This window comes from Falco biarmicus, unplaced genomic scaffold (assembly GCF_023638135.1).
Source record: "Falco biarmicus isolate bFalBia1 unplaced genomic scaffold, bFalBia1.pri scaffold_36, whole genome shotgun sequence".
Lineage (NCBI taxonomy): Eukaryota > Metazoa > Chordata > Aves > Falconiformes > Falconidae > Falco > Falco biarmicus.
The window spans coordinates 1136944-1158451 of record NW_026611914.1 but is presented as its reverse complement, the minus strand read 5'-3'; the positions used below and the strand labels follow the sequence as shown (position 1 = coordinate 1158451).

Sequence of the window (21508 nt, the reverse complement as noted above, 5' to 3'; positions counted from 1 at the left end):
TTTGCTTCCAGCTTACTAAACTAAAACTGGATACGCTTCTTCAGCTATTCTATCATACTTACACTACAAGCAGGACTGACCGTTTAGTAAAGGAGAAATCCTTCAGATGAGAGTTCTACGCCAACAGCAAAACTTCCCTGCCATTCTACACTCCAGATGCTCAAGAGACAGCGGCACAAACTACAGGCAGAAGCCCTTCACAACAAACCCTGAACTTTCAGTCACATTTTAGCTCCTAGGCAAAGCATAACAGCAAGGTATCAAAAATTAAGACGGGGGGAAAGTGCTTGGCCAGATCATAGCTTTCTCCTGCTACGTTATCATCCAAGAACGTTCAGGTGTTCAGACAGGTCAGCCCTAAACCACATACACTTTCAGCACTATGCCACAAGAACCCGAACCCAAGGAGATACAAACACATCCAAAGGACACACGCAACGCAAACAAGGTAACTTCCCTTACAACTTGCCAGCAAGCGCCGTGAGAGCTGGTGTTAATTAACAAATACTAAGCACTTCACTGCTATAGCGCGCACCCACACCGTAAGCGCATTCCTAAGGCAGACATCGATAAAAGCTCACTTCAGCCTATACGTGTTTACAGACAAACATTTAGTCCACCACGAAGTTACCAGTGTGGCGCTCCCCTGAAACAATCCGCGAGCGTGCTCCGTGTCTGTCTGCAGCTGGAAGCAACACACCAGGTGATCCTTCTTCCGGACTTTCAGAATCCGTCTGTAGAGCATAACACACGGGCGTGAGCATCGGTACAAATTCTCAACTCATTTCTACGCAAAATGTTCCTGCTAAGCCAACTTGCACAGCATGGAATCACAAAAGCCTTTGATCAGCCCCTTGGAAAGGGCACGTCAAGGCACAGTATATTGGAAAATCACAGCAGACTTGTGTGTTTTCAGATCTTGGGCAAAAACCTCACAACTCATCTAAACTAGTCTGTCACGCTGGCAAACTGCACAGCCGCAAGAGAGAATTAACACGGTAACTCGAGCTGTGGGTTGCGAACCCGTAACCGCAGGTCTGGGGGGGGCCCAACTTTCGACTGAACTCGTACCCGATACTCAAATTTGTGCTGATGTTCCCCAGGCACACGTCCTGCAGTGGGGAGCGAACACATTGCTACTCCCGGTTGCAAGGGCTGAACAAAGACAAGCAAGACAAAGCTTACAGAAACCAAGGCTCTACAAAAAAAAAACAAACCCAAAACAACCCAGCAGCATTTGAGCCTTGTATTTTTAAGAAGCGGGTGGGGAAGAGTTCCTTCTTCCTCACAAGAAAAGTCAGAGGGCGTAAGCTACAGACTCTGCTCGCTTTCTTCTAACCCATTACCACAGACAGGAAGAACTAAAAGGGCAAACACAGCCAGCACGTGCGGTATCTCTGTTGAACATTACTCTCAAAAAGGGCCAAAAAGGTAGAAAGGCTCTTTCCCAAAGCAGCTCATCGTCTAGGCTGCAGACCCTAAGGGCAACCACTGAACACGTCAGCGGAACAGAGTTGTGTGGTGAAAAAGCAACAATCCCGCCAGCCCCGCTGAGAAGCTCAGACTATTTTAAGCAGCAAGAAACTTCACTGCCGCAATACTGTACTAGAAACCCAACTGCAAGGGCCAGTTGCCACGAGACCCAAATCATTAGCTCGACCTACCTTCACCCCAAGCCTCGCTGAGCAGCTAGCACACAGCACAAGTATTTCAAGGGCCCCCAGTTACAAACATACAGCAGAACCAGGAGAAGGGGAAATAAGCCTCAGCCGCGGCAGGGCCCAAGCTCCGAGTGCTTCTGGATCTCGCTCCCCACCCCCGCCCCACTGGGAACCCCGGTGTCCTTCACAGGGAATACCTCAGAATCCCAGGGAGATTCAGCATCTTCCTCTTCCTCTGCTCCCACTGCAGTCAGGGCACCTACAAATGCAGGAAGAGGGGAGACACTGAGCCCTTCTATTTCACTCTGCTTTTCCCCATCACCCCTGCGCCCAAAAGGTGCACAGCGGTTCTGTTGCTGAGGACAAACTAAGGAGCGAGTGTTGAATTCGAGGGCTTCTTCACACCCAGCACACAACATACCACGGTATTTCCTTTGGATCGCCACCTCTTGCCTCCTCTCCAGCAGGAGATGGCTATGCACAACAGCTGACACAGCTACAAGCAGCAGTGAACACGGGCTTGTGTCACGCTCAGGAAGAGGCTCCCCCACGCTGCAGCCCTGTGGCATAGTGTTCTAGGTCACCTGCTCTCCAGTCTACAGCTCCAGAATTTTCCACTGACTACCACTATCCACTGTACAAGAAGTACCATAGAAACACCACCCGACACATCTTCACGCTAAGATCAGCAAGAAACAATGCTCCTTTTGTAGCGCTACCAGAAAAGATCTTCCTTGCCTAGCAGTTTTTACCCTGCACCTTCCCAGAAGGTAGACACCTAAGCATTGCCATTTAAAAAGAGGAGAGGCTCACAGCCCAAAATCTCACCCCAAACACACAACTTGTCTCTATCTCAGGGGCCAACATCCCAATCTCTTCTCTACTAGGCACACGCAAGGCTCAGTCTCAGTAGGTTCCTGGCCAGATTAAACTATCTTCATTTCTCTGTTTTAAGCTAGTCCGTTAGGTAAAACTGATTCAGGATTCGCTCTCGTGGAGACACGCACACAAAAACGGGAAAGGAGCTAGAGACCAGTGAGGGCACCCGTCCTAGCAGAGGGGAACTGCTGGTTCCAGCCTCAGCTAGGACTACTTACACTGTGCCAAATGCCGGCTTATGGTAAAATGCACCGACAGAAGAGCACGTATAGGCACAACACCTGGAATACAGCAGGTTCTGCCAGGCCCGCTCTGTAGCATTTGATCAGCAGCTACACACGCTCTGGTAACATCTACCACACCACTCTACTCTCTGGAGACAGACAATGCAAAGTGTGCCTTCTCCTCCTGCTCCAAGACCCGAGGTGAGTACCGGAGTGCTCAGCCCTGACTGACGGGGCAATGCTTTCGAGCACACACAAGCGTGGCACTGGAGAGACTTTCTACGTTTTAAAACTGGACAAGGTGAGGCACTGGAACAGAACAGCTTTCTCTCAGATTGACTCAAATCTTTCCCAGGCTTCAGCCAAGAGCAATCACAACTTTTCAGTCTGACAGCACGGGCCAGAAAGGGGAATACTACTGTCACACCAAGACTCTCTAATCCTCCTCTTTTTCAACCGTGCGTTTTGTTCTGATCGCTTCAGGGAGAACACAGCAACAAAACCAAGAATGACACCTGCTCCATTTAGCATCGTTTGGAATCCAAGGCCACAATTTGTTCTTCAGGAACGAACGAAAAGGAACAAAAGCTACTTTCCTCCTTGCCAATGCCCACTAGGGTTCACAGGCAAGGGAAAAACTTACTGTTTCAGAAGTCAAGCACCATTTCAGTTCATTTACTGTGCATTAATATTTATAGAGGAAGAACTGGGATCAGTATTTACTAACTCACTTCTCTCACCAGTGTCGTCTTTGGAAGCACTGTGGACTTGATGGCTATCATTACAAATAGAATTTTTCACACCCTCAACAACTGCAGTTCGTAGCTCTTCACCAGTGTTTTCCTTTTCCTGCTCCTTCTCCTCTTCTTCCCGTTCAGGTGATTTTTCCTAGAAGAGATTGACCAAACAGCTGGAAATAGCAGAAACAAGCACCTTCTTAGCCACCCATCGACAACTTTAAAAATGCTTTTCCTGTGTAAGACAACAGGGAAACTTTGTCGAGCTTTGTTTTACAACACCTTCAGTTTTTCCATGGGAATCTCTGAGGAGACAGCAATGACATTAGCCCTAAGTCATTAGCCCTGGCTCTGCAAAGCTCCTGAGAAGCAATTCTTCCTGTCAGCCTAACTCTAGCTTTCATTTCAGTTACATTGTTTTGGAACACGCTCCTTTTCCTCTACTTTGCTCCAGGAAAATCACTAACTTCCTGCTCTCAATCTGACTCAAACTTGTTGGTTCCTCACTTTCAGCCATCACACCAGGTATTTTACTAAATGGCAATAAATCTTGACAGATAAAAAACTGTACATACAGCTGAGAAAAACTGAATTTATTTCAGAAAAATTATACTGCCTATTTGTTTTCCTGCAAAACCACTGCAACCAATTAAAAAAATATTGAAAATACTGCCCAACGCTGTTCTTATACCTAAGAAACTGCTTTGGCTAGGAGTAAAGGCATTTTCTAATATAAAAAAAGGAAGATCAAAAGATGGATATACGTGAAGTATTAACAGAAATCCAGTTTACCTTTTGGTTCTTACCTTTATTACCCTTAGAAAATACCTTTGTGATTGAATCATCCTTATATAACTTACTTTGGTGCTCGAGTGAAATGCTGCTCTTACGTTTTCTTCATGCCTATTCAAGCACAAGTGTTCACTTCCTTGTTTCAGCGCTTCACACACTTTATTATCTACTTCACATTGCTCTTCTTCTGTATCTTCATCATCCACATGTTCAAGAAAGACAGAGTTTGGTCTTTGACTTTCAAGCATTGGTTTTTTTCCTGCTGACAAAGAACTGTTATCACTTTCAAAGCCATTACTGAAGCTTGACTTTTTCTCCTTAAGACCACAACTATCCGAGAGAAGCTGAGGTGTCTCTTTTTTCCAGTTTGTCATCTCAGAGTCATCATTTCTGTGAAACTTCACCCGAATCATGCTTTTCTTGTTCCAACTTTCTTGTTTATCTTGCAAATTACTTAGATTTTGAAAGACAGTTTGCTTTGGTACCGACTTGCAAGATACTTCATTATTCACCGTCTTTGGAGACATGGCAGTTATGTCAAAACAACAAAAGGAGTTATGGAAATGGCAACAGGCATGTTACCAGATTAATGGAGTAATCTGGGAATGTCTGGAAAAGGAACCAAGTCAAGGATGGGCAGGATGGAGGAAGGACTTGGCCAGGGACAAAGGCTTAGGAGGGGATTAATAGCTTCATTTTAACAACATGACTTATGTTTTCTGAAGTGACTAAGTGCTGTGTTTTCAAAATGCTACTTTTCTCATTTACCATAGGAAAAGAAATGTTTAAAAAACGACTTAGCAAATCTACTTTTATATATTAGCATACTATGCAATCTTTTCCAAATAGCTTACTGTTTTTCCTGAACTGCTGGGAAACATTCATTAAGAATGTCAAGTTTGGCTTCTGCAGCTTCTGTAAATAAAGAAGCCAAAAAACAATTATTTTTTTTAAAAAAACCACTAACGACAACAACAAATCTTTTGTTCACATCAAATCTTGAACACTAAATGTCATCAGGCTGTCCTTTTGATAATGGTCAGGTGCTGGCTCCATCCTGTACTTCTAAGTACAAAAACACTCCTCACGTATGCAATTCAGTGAGTATTTCACCCCCCAAAATACCGTGCAGGCACCCTTCTGAAAATTGTGCCCAAAACTATGGTTACATGCATAGCAGTTCTAAAAAATCTGGGTTTAATATTTGTAGTACTTCAGTAAAATTCAGTTATATTTAAGATCGCAGCTTCTGGATGCTTACTTGCAAGTGTGCACAAGGGAAGTAACTGTTAAGAACCCTAGACTTACTGCGTTAATTAGTCCCTGCAAGTACACTCACCACAATATCCTGAAATTTCAAAAACATGCCCAAAAAATGCATAATTTATATTTAAATCAGTGCAAGAAAATGAAATCATGTTAAAACTAAACATGCTTGCATCTCCAGTATTGCAGAGTAGGTTGAATTAGAACACCGGTTCCTCATCGCTGCAGAATCCCAGAGCAACAGAACTGATGCTCCAGACATCACTGCAGAAGTTAATAATTCTTCAGAACACTAGCAAAAAAAAAAAAAAGGCCTGAGAGCTTGTAGCTGACAAAAAGAATACTGCCTAAGCATATTCAAAAAAAAAAAAAAAAAGAGGGAAAACATGCAGTGTGAGATTACATGCAAGCACAGAATGCCATCTCAATAGAAGAAAAAAAGATGACCCGTTTGAGTAACTCATCCGCTGAGCACTCTTGAGTAACCTGAGGAGGAGGAGAGGAGAACTAGGTGATGAAGAATTTCAGTACATCTTCATTAAAAAGTGCCCTTTATCAGTTAGGATTCTATCACGAAATCTACAGGAAACATTAACAGTGTTTGAGGAAGAACAGAGCAGGTTATATTAGTAACTTATAAACTTAAAATCTGACTCAAATGACCAAGAACAAACAAAACTGTGGGGGTTTATCTCGTCGCCTATGGCTCTTTTGCCTCAAACCACAAATCTGCTGCATGCTCTGCCACAGCTACAGGTCTTTTAGGAAAAACTCACAGCAGAAAAAAGGCTGGCAGGTCAGAGACTGCTTCTAAGGAGAAAACAATATTGGCTAGAACTGTAGTTTCTTTCAATCCCCCAGAAAACTTGCCTTCAGATCACTTATTTTTACAGGACATTTACTGTAAATACACCATACCTTGGGAGAAAAATCGAGCTCTTCCTCAGAAGCACGCCAACTGACATCGCTCCCCTCTTTCTCCAAGCTTCTTAAAAAGTAAAGCAAAATGAGTACTGCGTCTCTCCAATCATTCCTCAGGTATGTGCTGGGTATGTTTAAAGTCTTACCCGATTGAGTCTCCTTGCGACAAGTCGTCTGTTGCTGTTCAAACATTAATTGACATGTTGAAATTAGATTTGGCATGCTAAAAACCAACCAGCACATACAAACATTTAACCTGGACAACTCTACATGTCATAGCAGAATGAAACTTTGGGGAGTCAACTTTACGTAAGACAGCATGAATGAATGAATGCATTTCCAAACAACTGCTTTTTCAAGTCACACTGAATTGACAAAACAAAAAAGACTAGAGTTATATCTCCTTTGAACTTTTATACCTAAAAGTTTAAGAACTACCTCTAAACTAAAAAAAGCCCAGCATAGCATGAATAGGCTACGTTAATAAACAGTTAACAAAATACTGGTGCTTTAGCAAGACAGTAAATAAATGAACTGCTGAAGTACTCATACTGCACACACAAGCACACACTGTTGACAGAGATTTTACTGGTTTATATACTCTACTAGCTGGTGCTCTACCCACTTACAGGTTATCCTGAAAAGGTAAAAAACATCAAAAAGCATAACCAAGATCTAATGCCTATCCTCAGGTAGAAAAATCCCCAGCAGGTCTCTATGCTGCACCAAAAAGGATAGTCAACAGGCAAGACAGGCGTAACCAGGGCAATCTATACTACGCTCCAAGCTTTCATCAATTAAGAAAGCAACTGGCACACAGGACCACAGGATAAATCAGGTCACAAGGGACCTCGGCAAGTCTCTCAGCCAACCGCCTCCTCAAAGCGGACTCAGCTCTGAGGTCAGATTAGGCTCACAGGAATTTTCCAGTATGATCTTGAACCGTTCAAGGAGGGAGACTGCACAACCTCTCTGTTTTACTGTTCTCACCATGGTGAAGCTGCCCACATTCCATTAGAAATTCTCTTGTTTCCATTTATGCCTCTTGTACCTTTGCTTCCTGTCACGCACCACTGGGAGGCACCTGTCTCCCGCTTCTCCTTACACGTGCTGCAAGCTGCTGCTGGGTCCCCTTCAAAGTCATCTCCTCTCTACACTGAACAAGCCCAGTTCCCCCAGTCTCTCCCCAAAAGGCAAGTAGTCCTGCTCCTGGCAAAGTTTGATGGCCCTCCACCGAACTCGCTCACGGATGAAAGACCACTCTCTCTTGCACTGGGGGCTCAAAATTATACCCAGGGAGCTGGACACAAGCCAGGGACTGCCAGGTAGCAGCGTACAATCCCCTCCCTCAGTCTCCTGGCTACGCTGCTCTTCATACCGCCCAGGACACCGTTAACCCTCTCAGCCGGCAGGGCACCCTGCTGGCTCATTCTCAGCTCACTTTCTGCCAAGACCCTCTGGCTATTCCCAGCAAAGCAGCTCTCCAGCCAGGCAGCTCCAGCACGTGCTGTAGCAAATGGTTGTTCCTTTCCATGTGCAGGACTTGGCATCTGCCCTTGCTGAATTCTGTTAAGACAGGCCTGACAGCCCATTTACCCAGCTTGTCAAGATCCCTCTGAACGGCAGCGTGGCCCAGATGCACATGTTGCAAACTCAACCATAGCGCACTCTAGCACACCACTGATGCACTAAAGAAACCTGAACTCTAGGAATCCAGCCTGAAGAGTGCGAAAACCTCTCAATTATCAACAACTAAGATGAAATAAAAGGCCTCTTCAATTCCCAGGACAGAAAGGAAAAAAACAAATAGAGCCTCCACATCGTATCTATTTCAGCACTCCTCAAGTCCTCGATAATTAGTTCTCGTTAACTATCATCACAAAACGAAGTTGCTTATAAATAGGAGATTGGTAGCCTTCTATAAAGTTGTATGATGAGAGCCAAACCGAGGTCTTAGACAAAATCATTAAAAGGAAAAGAAAACAAAGGGCATATCATGTTGAGTAAGTTATCTGAACTTTTGCTTTCCATGTATAGTAACTTCAAGCAATGATCAAAACCAGTTCCCATTCTCCTTTAAAAAGCAAGAGAGAAAGTTTATGAGATAGTTTTCAGACAGATCTTGATGCCCTACCGTAGAAGTGGGATCTAGAAAAGTAGTATCTAGGGATCACTTGTTTCTACTTTAATTGAAGTCCATTTTCATTTTGGAGTAACAGAAGAGTTTTTTTTTTAAATAATATTATTTACTATCACTAATGACACAAAGCAATCACTCAATTCAGTAATAAAGGACCTGTGCAAAACATGCCAACAAAAAGCACCCCAAGCCTGCTCTCAAACCTAATTTATAAAACCAAAACCATCAGAATAGAGACCTCCAAGATAATAAACATCACAGGTGTGTTAGTATTTGTACATCACGCAACATGTTTCACAGTTGAAATGCTACTGTATAGAATACCTTTCTTTGGTTTTCCTGTTCTTGATGTCTGGCTAGGAGATTGTGGCATTCCTATATCCATTTAGGGAAAGCCATGTCAAGGACAGACCAAACAAGGACACCAGAATAAATGTGAATTCCCAGAAATGCAGAAAACCTAACCAGTACATTAACAAAGCTGTAGCAATGGGAGAATGTACTGTGACCATCAGCCTACTCTACAGTTACAAGAAGTAGAAGCCAAACCTATCACAACCTACAGAACTCTACTCTTAAGGGACAGTGTCAAACAGTGTAACTTCATTTACTTGCTCCATTGTAGAATACCTATATTCCAATATTTTGAAACACCGAAACAGATTCGTAGCAGTTTACTGTCCTGCCAACTTTGCATTTCTCTCAGCTTGACTAGTCCTTGCCCAGCACTGACTACCAATGCAATTCCTTCGTATTTTTGTAGAGTGTTTTATACATACAGCACACTTAAAATCCCTCCGTCTAAGCATCCCAAAAATCTGTAGGTGCCAACAAACTTTGGAGATATGCTAGCCAGTTGTGTCAGATGGTGCCTGATGCAGACACAGCCCCCTCCTACCTCAGTTTGAGGTAAAAGCCCTGCATATATTGATTTGACCATGCTGAACTGTTCACAGAGAGAAGCTACGCCACCAGCCAGAACGCAGGCATGACAAGCAGTCAGAGTGAATACCCTGTTCCCCCAGGGCTATAGGGCAGGCCACAACTGGACCAGAACGGGTGCACTGACTGCTGTGAGTGTCATGCATGTGTGCTTGTGTGTGTACGCGTGTCTATGTTGTGGAACAGAAGCTTTAGAATACAAATCACCATCTGCCTGCTCTACCCATCCTACTTAGTAAGAATGGTGTGGTTCTGTTATTGCAGCTACCCAACACCAAACGTCTGTGTGACAAGGCCATAACATTTGCCTCAGAGCAACAGGGAGTCCTGCTTATATTGATGTTACCACAAATACATGGAATGGACGTGGCAAGAGGACTCCTATCAAAAACACACACGTAAGAGTGAAAAAAAGGACCTCAAGATTGTTTCTCATTCCTTCTCCATTTCTCAATTTTCTTAAAAGGTGATACAGCAGATATAAAGCACACTGAAGCACTCGTTTCTTTTCCAAGAGCTCTATGACGAAAAACCAATGGTTTCTGTAGGAACAATACACCAATACGCAGTGCAGCAGCTAAAAAAAGCTGCCACTGAAGACATACTAGAAATCTGAACCCTCGCTTTTAGAAAAAATGCATAATTACTTTTTGCCAAAGAAATTTCAACTTCAAATCTGAAAAGTCTGTCATTCGATATGCTAGAGGTGGAAGCCATTCATTTGGAGGTTTTTGCAAGTCTGTCTGTAATCAACAAAAACGTTCGTGTTCTGACAAAAAGTATACACTCAAATAAGCATGAGCCAACTTCTTAAATATACCGACTTGCTCACTAGAGGCGAGTATTTTGAACAATGTTCAACAAGTGCAAAAGTAGCAAAAGGAGGAAGGACTACATTGAAGATCCCAGAAAAATAGGAATGAAGAGCAAGATTAAAACAAAGAATTCAAAGTGGGTATTCCTCCGTTGTCTCAAGATCAGTCTAGCTTCTCCTCTAACAGGGGCTTCAAAGCTTTTACTGCAGCCTGTCAAAGGGACTCAGGATGCAGGACCTGTGCTTTGTGGGTGCAAGCAAGAGACCGCAGAATCAATGCCACCAAGTGTTCCCTGCATGCTACTAATCCCTCTCACTCAACAGGCCGGGGTCATTTTCCAGGAGACTGAGCACAAGGAGAAAAAGATTCGTACTACTCAAGAAAAACAAGCCCTACTATGAACAGTTTGAGAACACAGCACACTTTCTCTTCCCAAGTCCTTAACCCACATAAATATGCTCTTCACACTTACTATGCCTCTTCAAGTGAGGATTTCCCATAACATTGTGGACTTATGCTAGTAGTATTACTGTCTTCAAGGAACCGAGCAAATCACTTGGTTCAAGAACCCCTATTTCCCTGAGGGCATATCAATTTTGGAATCACACAACAGTATTATTCTTCAAGCCACATATTTTAAAATAACCCGGGCCTGTCAGTCATCACAATGTGGTACCACAGCAATTATCTATGTGCACAGGAGGCAGCCACAGAGTGCTGTTTGGGTAAAAGCAACATTTTGTTGATTAAACTACCTGTACCAAGCCCTTTCCAAAAATAAAATAAAATATAAAAACCTCCGCATCTTCCTTCAGTCTATCAAGAAACTTTACACATCGCTGACTAGATCAAAATAACTAGTCCTAAGTCAAAGGAACAAAGTTTGGCTCTAAATTAAATTCCCCTATCTGGGAAAAGTGAACTCGGAAAAATAGCCCATGTTTTGCTCATATTTCACGACATATTTAAAAAAGGAGTAATAAACTGTGTTTGAACACTGTCTGCTGCCCATTTGCCACAAAGTTCTGATGTAACACCCTTAAAAAAACCAGAAAGGATAGAACTTCCCACTGTAGGGCCTGAGATGTAAAGTACAAGAAGTTCGATCTATATTAAAAGATTAGTTTTCTAAGATTCCTCTAGGGCTATATGAGCTCATAAGCATAGACTGGATCTTAAAAATTAAGGAGTTGTTTGTTTGGTTTTTTTAATTTAAAATGAACTCACTGAAGGAGCTAATTTTTTGATAACAAGGCAATTCAATTTTTTTTCTGGATCACAAGTTAATATGGACTTTTTAACGTTTATTTCATAAAATTACTGGAAGTAGAAGTGTTATTTATTTTTACTGGAATCAAACTATGTCCATGAAGATACAGTACACACAGAAGTTGCATTATTGTTTCTAACCAAGTGACTTTTCCAAGACGATTTTTCCTAAGTATGTCTCTACAGCACCTACACAGAAACAACCGTAACTGATGCTGAGAAATAAGACAACTCACTAAAAGCAGCTTAGTGCAGGTGAAACTATTAATATTAAAACACCACTGCACAAACTCAGTGGAAATCAACAAGACATGTACAGTCCTGCTAACTCATCTGTTGCTTCCCAACCACAGGAAGATGAACAACTACTCAGGATGAACCTTTTGCAATTTGTTTTCACAATCTGAATGGCCATCTACAGGTACAAGTACACACCCCAAACCCAAAACCACTCACCTAGTTCCTTCCCTGTCCCCCTTCTCTCTCGGTATGAAAACCTAGACAGATGGGCAATCTGGCAGGCAGAACGCAACAACCCCGTACGTGGGCCCGTAGCACACAAACCGCAGCTGTCCTCACCCCTGACAAGAAGCACCTCCAACCAGCAACAAGTCAGCATATTCACAAAGCTTCTTGTGCTACTCCACCTGATGCCTCCCCTAAAGTCAACGGCGAACACAGCGAGCGCTGACAACACAAACCCCCTAAAGAAAAGGCCACAGTGATTTTCCTCGTGAGCTCCTGCGTGATTAAAGATCCTACCTCCTCTGTCCACAGCAGGTGCACCCAACGTCAAGCCAGCAGCTCTGGCCCGGTGAGGAATGCCAGGTACTGTGTCGCCTTGTGCACCACCTTCGTCTCTGTCTCCCCAGAATGCGTATGCCACCAGTTGTGTACAAAGACTATATAGGGAAAGAGAAGAAACGTATTTGGTAAAAACAACCACATACTTGCTTATACAGTTTAATAGAACAGTTAACAGCCACTTATCCACCCTACACGTATTCATAGCCGTAGGAATTCATATACTTGTATGCATTCACTGAGAGTAATACACACAGAACTTACTGCACGGCTACTACCTACTTCAATATTCACTACAGTCACGTTCACTCTAGAGGTGCATATCCACACCTATGAAGCTATTAGCTCCAGCTCGGCACAGTATTTTCAGCCTAGCTGTTAAGCACACATAACCACCTTAGAGAAGGGATACGCACAGGTACAAAGCTATCCATAAGAGGGGTGAAACTGCTTAAGATTTTAACAAAAGGGATATGTTAGATCTCTGAAAGAAAAGGCTGGTAGTTCCTGCTCATTGTAGTGGAAGTCAGTAAGGACAATGGTGCTGGTCTGAGGAGAGGACTGACATGCATTTCAGTTTGCCACATTCTACCTCTGGGTAACTGTAGGATGCAGACATGTTTTAGAGTTTGTATTGGGCAGGTGCAAGTTTAGCATCAAAACTTGACATCTAACAGACAATTCGGGGCGGAAATTTTCTTCAACATCCAGATTAATAGTAGACACAGGGAACAATACGTATCAGAAGACGTCACCGAGCACTGTCTGTCCTGAAGCTTTCAACACACCATTAAACCTTGCTGCTATTACCAAAAACATTCAAAAGCCACACTGACAACTGACAACCTATTCTAACAATAAAGTCAAAAATTTACCTAGAATATCCATGAGTAACAGCATAATCCTCAGCTGTCCATCCGTTACTGTCTTTATGGAAAAGATCAGCACCATATCGAAGAAGAGCTTTTATTAAATTAAGCTGTCCACCAGATGCTGCAGTCATAAGTGGGGTTCTGAAACACCAAAAATATGTTATGAAGTAGATCATTTGACACAGACACTGTAATTATTTTTATTCCTGTTTGCTCTCAAAAACTACTTTCCTCATTACTGAATGAGCAAAAGAAAAAGCAGTTTTCATTAAATATTAAGAGCAACCATAAAATGCAAGAGGGAGTCAAAACAAGCAAACGTTCAATCTTCAGACAAAGCTTCCACATAGACAACACTCACGTACAAACTACGCCACTATGCAGGAGATGTTTTTTCAAATTGAGGCAGTGCTGCTGAGCTAACAGCATGTTTCCTGCCAGAAGGGCCACCACAGACAATGCCTTCTTGTAACCCTCAACGAGGAAAGCACCCACTGAGGTATGACAACAGCCAAGCGCAGATGTGCTTTCACAAGTCACACAGAAATAGCTGCTATGTGGCTCCCCGGGTTTTTTCAGAGCTCACTCTCATGCCTCTGATTAATCCAACCTAAAGAATACTAAAGAGACCCATGCAGAGTTTTGACAAACCACTCACCTTTCACAGTGATCTCGAGCATGCACATCAGCTCCTCTCTGCAGAAGAAACTCTGCTATATCTTCATGACGTTCAGAGATAGCAAGAATAAGCGGAGTGTTTCCCTCCTGAGAGGACAGATAAATACATTTAAAAATAAAAGAAAAAAAACCCTACAAGAGAAATACTAGTACAACTTTTTGAAAGAACTTCTTCAACAAATACAAAAATTTACCTTATTCCGAGCATCAATATTGGCATTATGCTCAAGTAACAGCCCCGCTACGGTTGTATTAGGAGATCGGACAGCAAGGTGAAGGGCAGTGTTGCCGTCAGCATCCGCCAGATGGGGGTTGGCACCGTGCTCTAGCAGAATAGCTACACATTCTTCTTGCTGGCACTGTACAGCCTGGGAACAACACGCAAAAAAGGAAGAACTGCCAGCACTCTGTTACAATTGCCCCAGCTTCCCAATGCTGGAAAATAAGAGCACCTTCAAAGCTGAGCTAACATATGCCTATTCCACGCTGATTACAACATGCATGCTTCTACACAGAGCTGTGTAAAGAATCCTTCCAGCCACCTCTCATTTAATGCACAGTTGACAAGCATAACATATTCCACATACCTTCATCAGTGGTGATCTGTTGTCACTGTCAGTAAGGTTTAGTTTACACTTGTTTTCTATGAGATATGTAACAACATTCACATGGCCATTCGCAGAAGCGAGATGCAGAGGTGTCCTAAAAGTTAAACATATTAAATTAGCACAAACAGACAACTAGAGAAATAATTTCAGGCTGTGGTAAATTGTTATGACCACAAGTTTCACTTTGCACAAAGCAAGCTTAAGAAAAGATTTCTCATTCCGTTACCAGTAACAGCAGTTGCGCACCAAACACCCGAGACTGGCCAGCAAAACCCCTCCGCAGCATCTGCTTAGTAAGCTGCCATTTCCTTCACTCTAGAACTTAATCTGCACAGATTCCTGTGCCCAGGTGGTGGTCACTGCCTCCAGCAGGACTACACCTGTGGCACAGCAAAAAAGACCAAAGCTTGGGAATCTGAGAACTATGGCAAGCAACCCTCTAAGTTCTAGGATTATTCACGTGCCAGAAGTGTCTCAGAGATGTAGATGGGCTTTATATAAAGAGTATTAGCGTTTCCCTGCACTTCGAGGATTTCTGCTTTTTCTCTAGCTTGCTTACTACTGCAACAAAACCAAGTACTCACTTGCACCAAAGTGCCCCCCATTACATGCAGCAAACCAGACAGCAGAACACTGTAAGCCTGAGTACAGGAAAGTAATACCCGACCCTTCAGATACGTGTAACTACGATAGTCATAATAAGCCTACTACAGAGGAAGTCCTCTCCAGGGAGGGAATACTGTGTTTCCATAATACATGACCAGCATAAGAAAATGAAACTCTTTTCTTCAAGTTAAAGCCTTGCCAGAGGAAAAAAAAACCAAACAAAAAACCCCTCCTTCAAACCACAGAACATCTTAGGTCTGATGTCAATTAACCAGCCTACTTATACTGAAAGAAATTGCCCAGAAAGTCCTTGCATGTGTTTCCCCCTAAATCAGAGGCACAAATCAGCACAAGCTTCACTCTGTGCAAAAGCAAAGCACCTGCTGCTCTGCAGGACACCTGTCCCAACAGAGCAGAAGACAAGCTAGAAAACAGCTGGGACCTTCCTCCCTTGAAGGCGATGCAGTAACAATCCCACAGTTCCTCAAGAACTGAGGTGAACACCAGCACTGGTTCTGAACCACATCGCTGCAGGTAGGTCCTTCTCTGTATTTAGGAAAGCTCAACTAGCCTTGCAATTGTTTGGGTACCTTGCTGAGACAGGAGCACAACAGCTCCCTGGCTAAGGGGGAATGGAAAGGGAGAGGTACACAAATGCAGTGGCAGGTGATGCAGAAACACAGTAATCTGTAACACAGATACTTGCTACAGGGCAGCTGACATCCTCCTCCACTGCAACAAAGATGAGGATGAGAGAAATACAGAAAACTTCAAAGAATTTGGAATGTCTTGCTACAGACAGGGAACAGACTGGAGCACTGACAGAGGAGTAGCTCAAGAGCAACTACCACCACTTTTTGAGAAATTCCCATGGAAACATGCGGGATTCTTCATCTCTGAAGAAACGACTGACTGAGATTATCTGAAAGCTAACCAGAACTGGTTATGAAGGAGTCCACAATCATCTGAAAGCTGCTACTACCAACCACTAGGAAGCATGACAGACGTCAAGTAGTCACTATCAGTTCTGCAAACAGAAAAGCCTTCAGAAAACTTGGACTTGTTGCTGTCCTCCTCAACCAAGCCTCTCAGTCTGTCAACAGGAGACGGCTCTGCTTGGAGCGAGGCCTGCTGTGCTCCACAGAAGATCCACTTCAGGGAACAGGCTGGCAGAGAACACCAGTGCTCAGGGTTGCCTGTCCCTGCAAGAGGCCTCCAGTAACACCGAAGTTCTTCTGCCACCCAGCCCTGGGGACACTGCCCAGATTCTGTTCCTGCTCCTGCTGCTGCTACGCTGATCACCTACAGAGTAGAAGAGAACTGCTGATGCCTGAGCAGCCACGAAACAACCCCACTGGGAAACAGCAGGCTGGCAGTACACACTTTGAATGGCCCTTGAGCCGACAACCCAGCAGCTACAAGCCAAGCAATGAAAGCGCTGGAGTTCAGTCTGACAGGCAGCTGACAGGGTCAATCTCCCTTAGCGATGAGCTCTGACCCAGGATCCATGACTAGCTGGCATTGTGCCCACAGTGCTTCCAACTACAGAGTTGTGCCCGTCTCTGTCAGTGAGGCTGAAGGTTTTGCTAGACCACCTCTGAAAGCTGCCTGCTCCTAACTGATGCTGTATCAAGCGTACTTTCGGGAGGTCTTATGGGCTACAGGACCCACTTTATGGAAGGAACCTGTTGGTGTGATCCTTGCCATGCTCCTGGTGCAGGATTTTGCTTTTGGAAATCCTGAGCAGCAAACCTGAGATATTCATACAACCAATGCACACATTGTTGCCGTTACTTTGCATTATTTCCTATTCTTCACCTCTATTTCCAATGATACCAAGTCTTCCAACACGAAGCCCTGAAACGCAACTGCATCTGGTGGTCACTCACAACACACATCACACCCACAAGCACTAAGAGGGCACAGGTGGCCTTGCAACCCTCATGGCTGGTACAGAGGGCAGTGGCTGCAGCAAGTAGGCAGGCTCTGGCCACCAAATTGCTCTCAGCCTCGCTTTTCAGCACTGGGCATTATCACGGCAAAACCACCACCGTGCTCATCATAGTATGCTGCCTTTTCTTTCTTCCCTCCCTCTCCCCTCCCCGCCCCCGGCTTGGTTTTTTACAGTTTGTGACTTTATTTGTCCTGTTATAACACTGATAATTGCCTGGCACACAGAAGGAAACCCTTCAGAGGAAAAGAAGCTTTCTAGACAAGATGAACTTGAAACGCAAAAACTAGCGAAATTTCGTACCAGGGTCTGCTAAGAGCTGGTGACTGACTGCTGACTGAATCAGGAAGCAGTAAGAAGAAAAAGAGAGAAACTTTCCGAACTATTTCCATAAATGCCATCGGGCACCTTGACTCTGGCAGCTGAATTATGCACAGAAGTGCACTCAAGCCACCTTAAATGGCATCCCCCACCTGCAGCTGCATAAACAAATACTGGCTGGCAACACTCAGGCACACAGCCCACGTGCTGACTGGCTGCACTCTTCATCGCCTTCCTACAAATCTAGACAGTTTCAGGTGTTTTCAGGGCAATAAGCTAGCTGGCTGGCAAAAGTCCAGTCTTCAGAAAAAGACAGCCCAGGATGCTGAAGTACTCCGATTAAACCAGCATCTCCTCTGAATGTCATGGATGTTTTGACTCAGAGTCTTTTCAGAAAAGGCATTAACAGCTCGACACATCCAAGACCCAAAAACTTCAGCTGATTCCCTTATGCTTACGGTGGATCATGAGGAGCTATGCTGCAGCCCAGGGCTTCTCCCTAAAATATAACTGCCAAGTACTTGCTGTGCTTGACTCAAAAGCACACATCACACCACCTGCCAGAAGCAGCAGCTCCCTCTGCATGGCACTGCCCAGATTTTCCAATCCAAGGCACTAATTAGCTGTACCAAGGCCACAGAGCAAACAGCAAAGTAACTGCCACCTAAGATCAGACTGATGTTGCTTTGGCTGCAACATCACAGTCACAAAAGGCACATCAGGCAACCGTCCACACAGCACCAATACACAGCACATTTACCCTTTCCTAAACGCAGTGCTTACCCTCTTTTACTCCAGCTGAGGCAGTGCAGCTTGCTCAGCTCAACTACTAACCCCGCACGCCGAGGCCTCGGAGGTGCATGCACTCTGCCTTCCAAGCGAGCCTGGAGAATGGCCCTGAGGCTCCTTCTGCAACCCACCCTGGCCAGGCTGCTGCCGGCCCCCTGCCGCTCCTGCGCCCCCAGGCAAGGCAGCACCCCCGGGAACGAGGGCACGGAGGGGGCCGGGGCAAGACGGGGGATGCTCGGCCGACTCCAAGGGCTCCTGGCAGCACAGGCCTGGCTCCCCGCCCAGGCTGACGCTCCCCGCAGCGATGCTGCCGTTCGCTCCCAGCGCCCTTGAGCTGCCGGCGGCTGCAGCTGCACCTGCGGGTCCCGGCGCTGCCCGCAACCCCCCGCACCCCGCCCCAGCACCGCCCGGCGCTGCTGCCCCCCGCCGCTTACCGCTCCGCCGTGTCCCGCTCGTCGATGCCGCATTTCTTCAGTCTCTGCCGCACCTGACCCAGGTCGCCACGGGCGGCCGCACGGTGCAGCTTGCCCAGCTCCTGCAGCCGGAGCTCGTAGGCACCGGTGGGGAAGGGCTTGGCGGCGCTGCCGGACGCTGCCGGCTGCCCCTTCTTCTTCCTCCAGAACCCGAAAAACCTCTTCATCCCGCGGCAGGGGCGCGGGCACGGTCCCGCCTCAGGGAAGGGACGGCGGGAGGCAGCCGGTGGGCCGGGGCAGGGACGGGGGATCGGGGGGGGCCCCCGGGGCAGGGACGGGGGATCGGGGGGGGCCCCCGGGGCAGGGACGGGGGATCGGGGGGGACCCCGGGGCAGGGACGGGGGATCGGGGGGGACCCCCGGGGCAGGGACGGGGGATCGGGGGGGCCCCCGGGGCAGGGGGATCGGGGGTCGGGGCCCCCGGGGCAGGGGGATCGGGGGATCGGGGGGGCCCCCGGGGCAGGGGGATCGGGGGGTCGGGGCCCCGGGCAGCGGCCCGGTACGGCTGTCTACGGAGCGAACCACCAGAGGGCGGGAAGCCGAGCGCACAGGCTGCTCCTCAGCGCGGCAGCGGCGGACAGCGCCTCCCTCAGCGGCGAGCGCGGCGGTTAAACGGCCGGCGGGCTCTGCTGGCGGGGGCGGGGTCTGCTCCGGCGCGTGTCCAGCGCGGGTGACGTCACTTCCTGCCCCGCGGTGGCCGGCGGCTCCTGCGCGGTGCCCGGCCGCGGCGCTGCCGAGCGGGGCCGGGGGCAGCGAGAGGCGCGGCGGGTGGCGGCGGCGCTGCGCCCCCCGCAGAGCACTCGGGTCGCTGCCGGGAAGCCCGGGGGGTGCCGGCGTACCGGGCAGCAGCAGCTCCCCGCTGGCCCCGGCGGGGCCCGCGCTGCGAGCACGCTGGGGGGCTCGGGCGAGTCGGTTTTAAAAGCAAATGGCTCAAACTGGGAAGCGCTTGTCGTTCAGGGCAAGGGCATCTCGTCAGGGAGTTATGGCCAAAACAGCTCTGCGAGCAGTTTGCCTCCTAGCTTGTTGAGCAGTCCTGCTTGTGTGCCATCGTTAGCCCTGGGCAAATGGATGCCAAAGGATCAAACAGCAAGGGTTAATATAGCGGGAGGGGGGCTGGGGGGGGCTGTAGGCACCATCTAGTTACCTGCCTTGCCATGACAGGGTCAGAAAGTTACTTTCCAGTAAATGTGGCCGAGCTGGCACTGCCACAAAAGAACACAAACGCGCACTGAGGGTATGGAAACGTGGTCCAGAAATCAAAAGACAGGTCACGCCTTTGGTGTAGATAAGTTGGGAACCATCCTCCTATTCTACTGCTGTGGTGATGCCGCTAGGTAGTTCAGCGTGGTGAAACCTTATTATAAGTACCATAAGGTTTTGGGGTGATGTCACAGTCCAGTATACCCTAGATGGTTTGACTCATGGAACACCTTGGCAGCACACTTCTTCCTATTAGAAACTGTCTCTTGCCAATGAGTTTGTGAAAAACGGAGAGATGGGAAAGAAATCCTCAATCAGAGAGAGGGACACACTTCACTGTGATTAGCAGTGAAAATATTGATGACAACAGGACAGGAATCTGGTACCACTTTTTAGGGAGAAGATTCAGCCCTTTGAAATACCTTCTTTTTCTTCATCGCTAATAATGGTACAGCTCCTAAAACCTTCATTTTGCTTTCTGGAATGAGCCTTCACAGCTTTATCAAGCCTGTTCGCTCTGGCAGTGTTCTCGCCGACCAAAGTGGCTGATGTACAGTCACTTTCCTTAGCTGATCCTCAGTGTATTAGCAGCGTTCTGTTATTGTAGACGTGATCCCTAGAAGGAAAAGCTATAATAAATAATAATTTTAAAAAGACAGAAAAAAGACTTTTGTTGAAAACACAGCCAAGTAAATTCAGGTTGCAAAACCTGAATTCTATGAGTTTTGGGAAATGGCTATGAGCAGCAGCCATTTCAAGAGCACCTCTGTAATCAGTCTGACCATTTAATGGGGGAATGGAGAGCAAAATGCATTTTTTAATTGGGTGCATTTGTTTTCTTCCAAACATTAGAAGAAAGGCAGGAATTTATTTACAAGGTGGCAATACAGAGTAAACACAATCCATCTCTGTGCTCTTTCCAGGAGGAAGTATTTCTTCTCTAGTCCTTTTTCAAGTGCACGCATGCTCAGCCACAAAAACTTGGGTTTTTTACAGGTCATTCCCCAGCCAAGACCAGGAGACCCTACAGTTCCTGTGCAATGTCAAATGTTTCAGAATGGTATTAAACCCCCCCGTGATTACCCAGTTTTAGTTGGTAGGGACTTTGGTAGCTGCCTGGGCTGAAATTCAGTTTCAGGCTTGGAAGATAAGGGAGTGCTGATGGGTCCTGTGGATATAGTGTTAAGGGCACAACAGGAACTGTTTGTTTATTATTAGACAGAAAGGATGCAAAATTAAAAACCAGAATCTATCACCCAGAGCAACCTCAGAAGCACTTCTGGGAACTCTACTTCTGGGCCTCCATGACAAGGGAAAGACGGACTGAGTCAGCTACTAGTAAGCAACAAGTTACAGGGTTTCTTCCGCACCACCTCACACTGCATTGTGCCCTGGGAAGCAAAGACACCATTCCGAAAAGCAAACCCCCACCTGCCTCCTGCTCAACTCGTGCCCGAGACAGGCTTCAGGGGGTGACCTTGGGCAAGGCCAACTGCACAGAGCTGTTCCGAGTGATGGTGGCGTTACTCCCCTCTCTTCCGAGAGGGAATGCATCCGTCGG

The 21508-nt window shown here is 46.3% G+C and overlaps 1 protein-coding gene across 8 annotated transcripts; it reads right to left on the bottom strand.

The window, feature by feature from the left end:
* Positions 1-424: 424 nt before the first annotated feature.
* On the bottom strand, positions 425-19030 carry LOC130143517 (putative ankyrin repeat domain-containing protein 20A2). 8 transcript variants are annotated; one of them, XM_056326203.1, is made up of 14 exons: positions 18710-19030; positions 14588-14702; positions 14195-14368; positions 13981-14087; positions 13326-13463; positions 12409-12548; positions 8945-8995; positions 6627-6660; positions 6478-6547; positions 5148-5208; positions 4362-4555; positions 3598-3652; positions 1859-1920; positions 425-734 (listed from the first exon to the last, which is right to left on the bottom strand). In XM_056326203.1, the coding sequence occupies exons 1-14, from the start codon at positions 18913-18915 to the stop codon at positions 612-614; spliced, it is 1530 nt and encodes a 509-aa protein (XP_056182178.1). In that variant the 5' UTR covers positions 18916-19030; the 3' UTR covers positions 425-611. The 8 variants fall into 8 exon arrangements, with proteins under 8 accessions (XP_056182178.1, XP_056182171.1, XP_056182175.1 ...); XM_056326196.1 differs by having other exon boundaries at positions 426-734; positions 3496-3652; XM_056326200.1 differs by having other exon boundaries at positions 426-734; positions 3496-3652; positions 4392-4555.
* Positions 19031-21508: the final 2478 nt, after the last annotated feature.

Excerpts from the sequence above, each read along its gene's own strand:
- LOC130143517 (XM_056326196.1), bottom strand. The coding sequence starts at position 18,915 with ATGAAGAGGTTTTTCGGGTTCTGGAGGAAGAAGAAGGGGCAGCCGGCA. Across the intron at positions 14,703-18,709 it reads GAGCGGGACACGGCGGAGCG|GACACCTCTGCATCTCGCTT; the intron begins GTAAGCGGCGGG and ends TTTAACTTTTAG. Across the intron at positions 14,369-14,587 it reads ACAGATCACCACTGATGAAG|GCTGTACAGTGCCAGCAAGA; the intron begins GTATGTGGAATA and ends TGTTGTTCCCAG.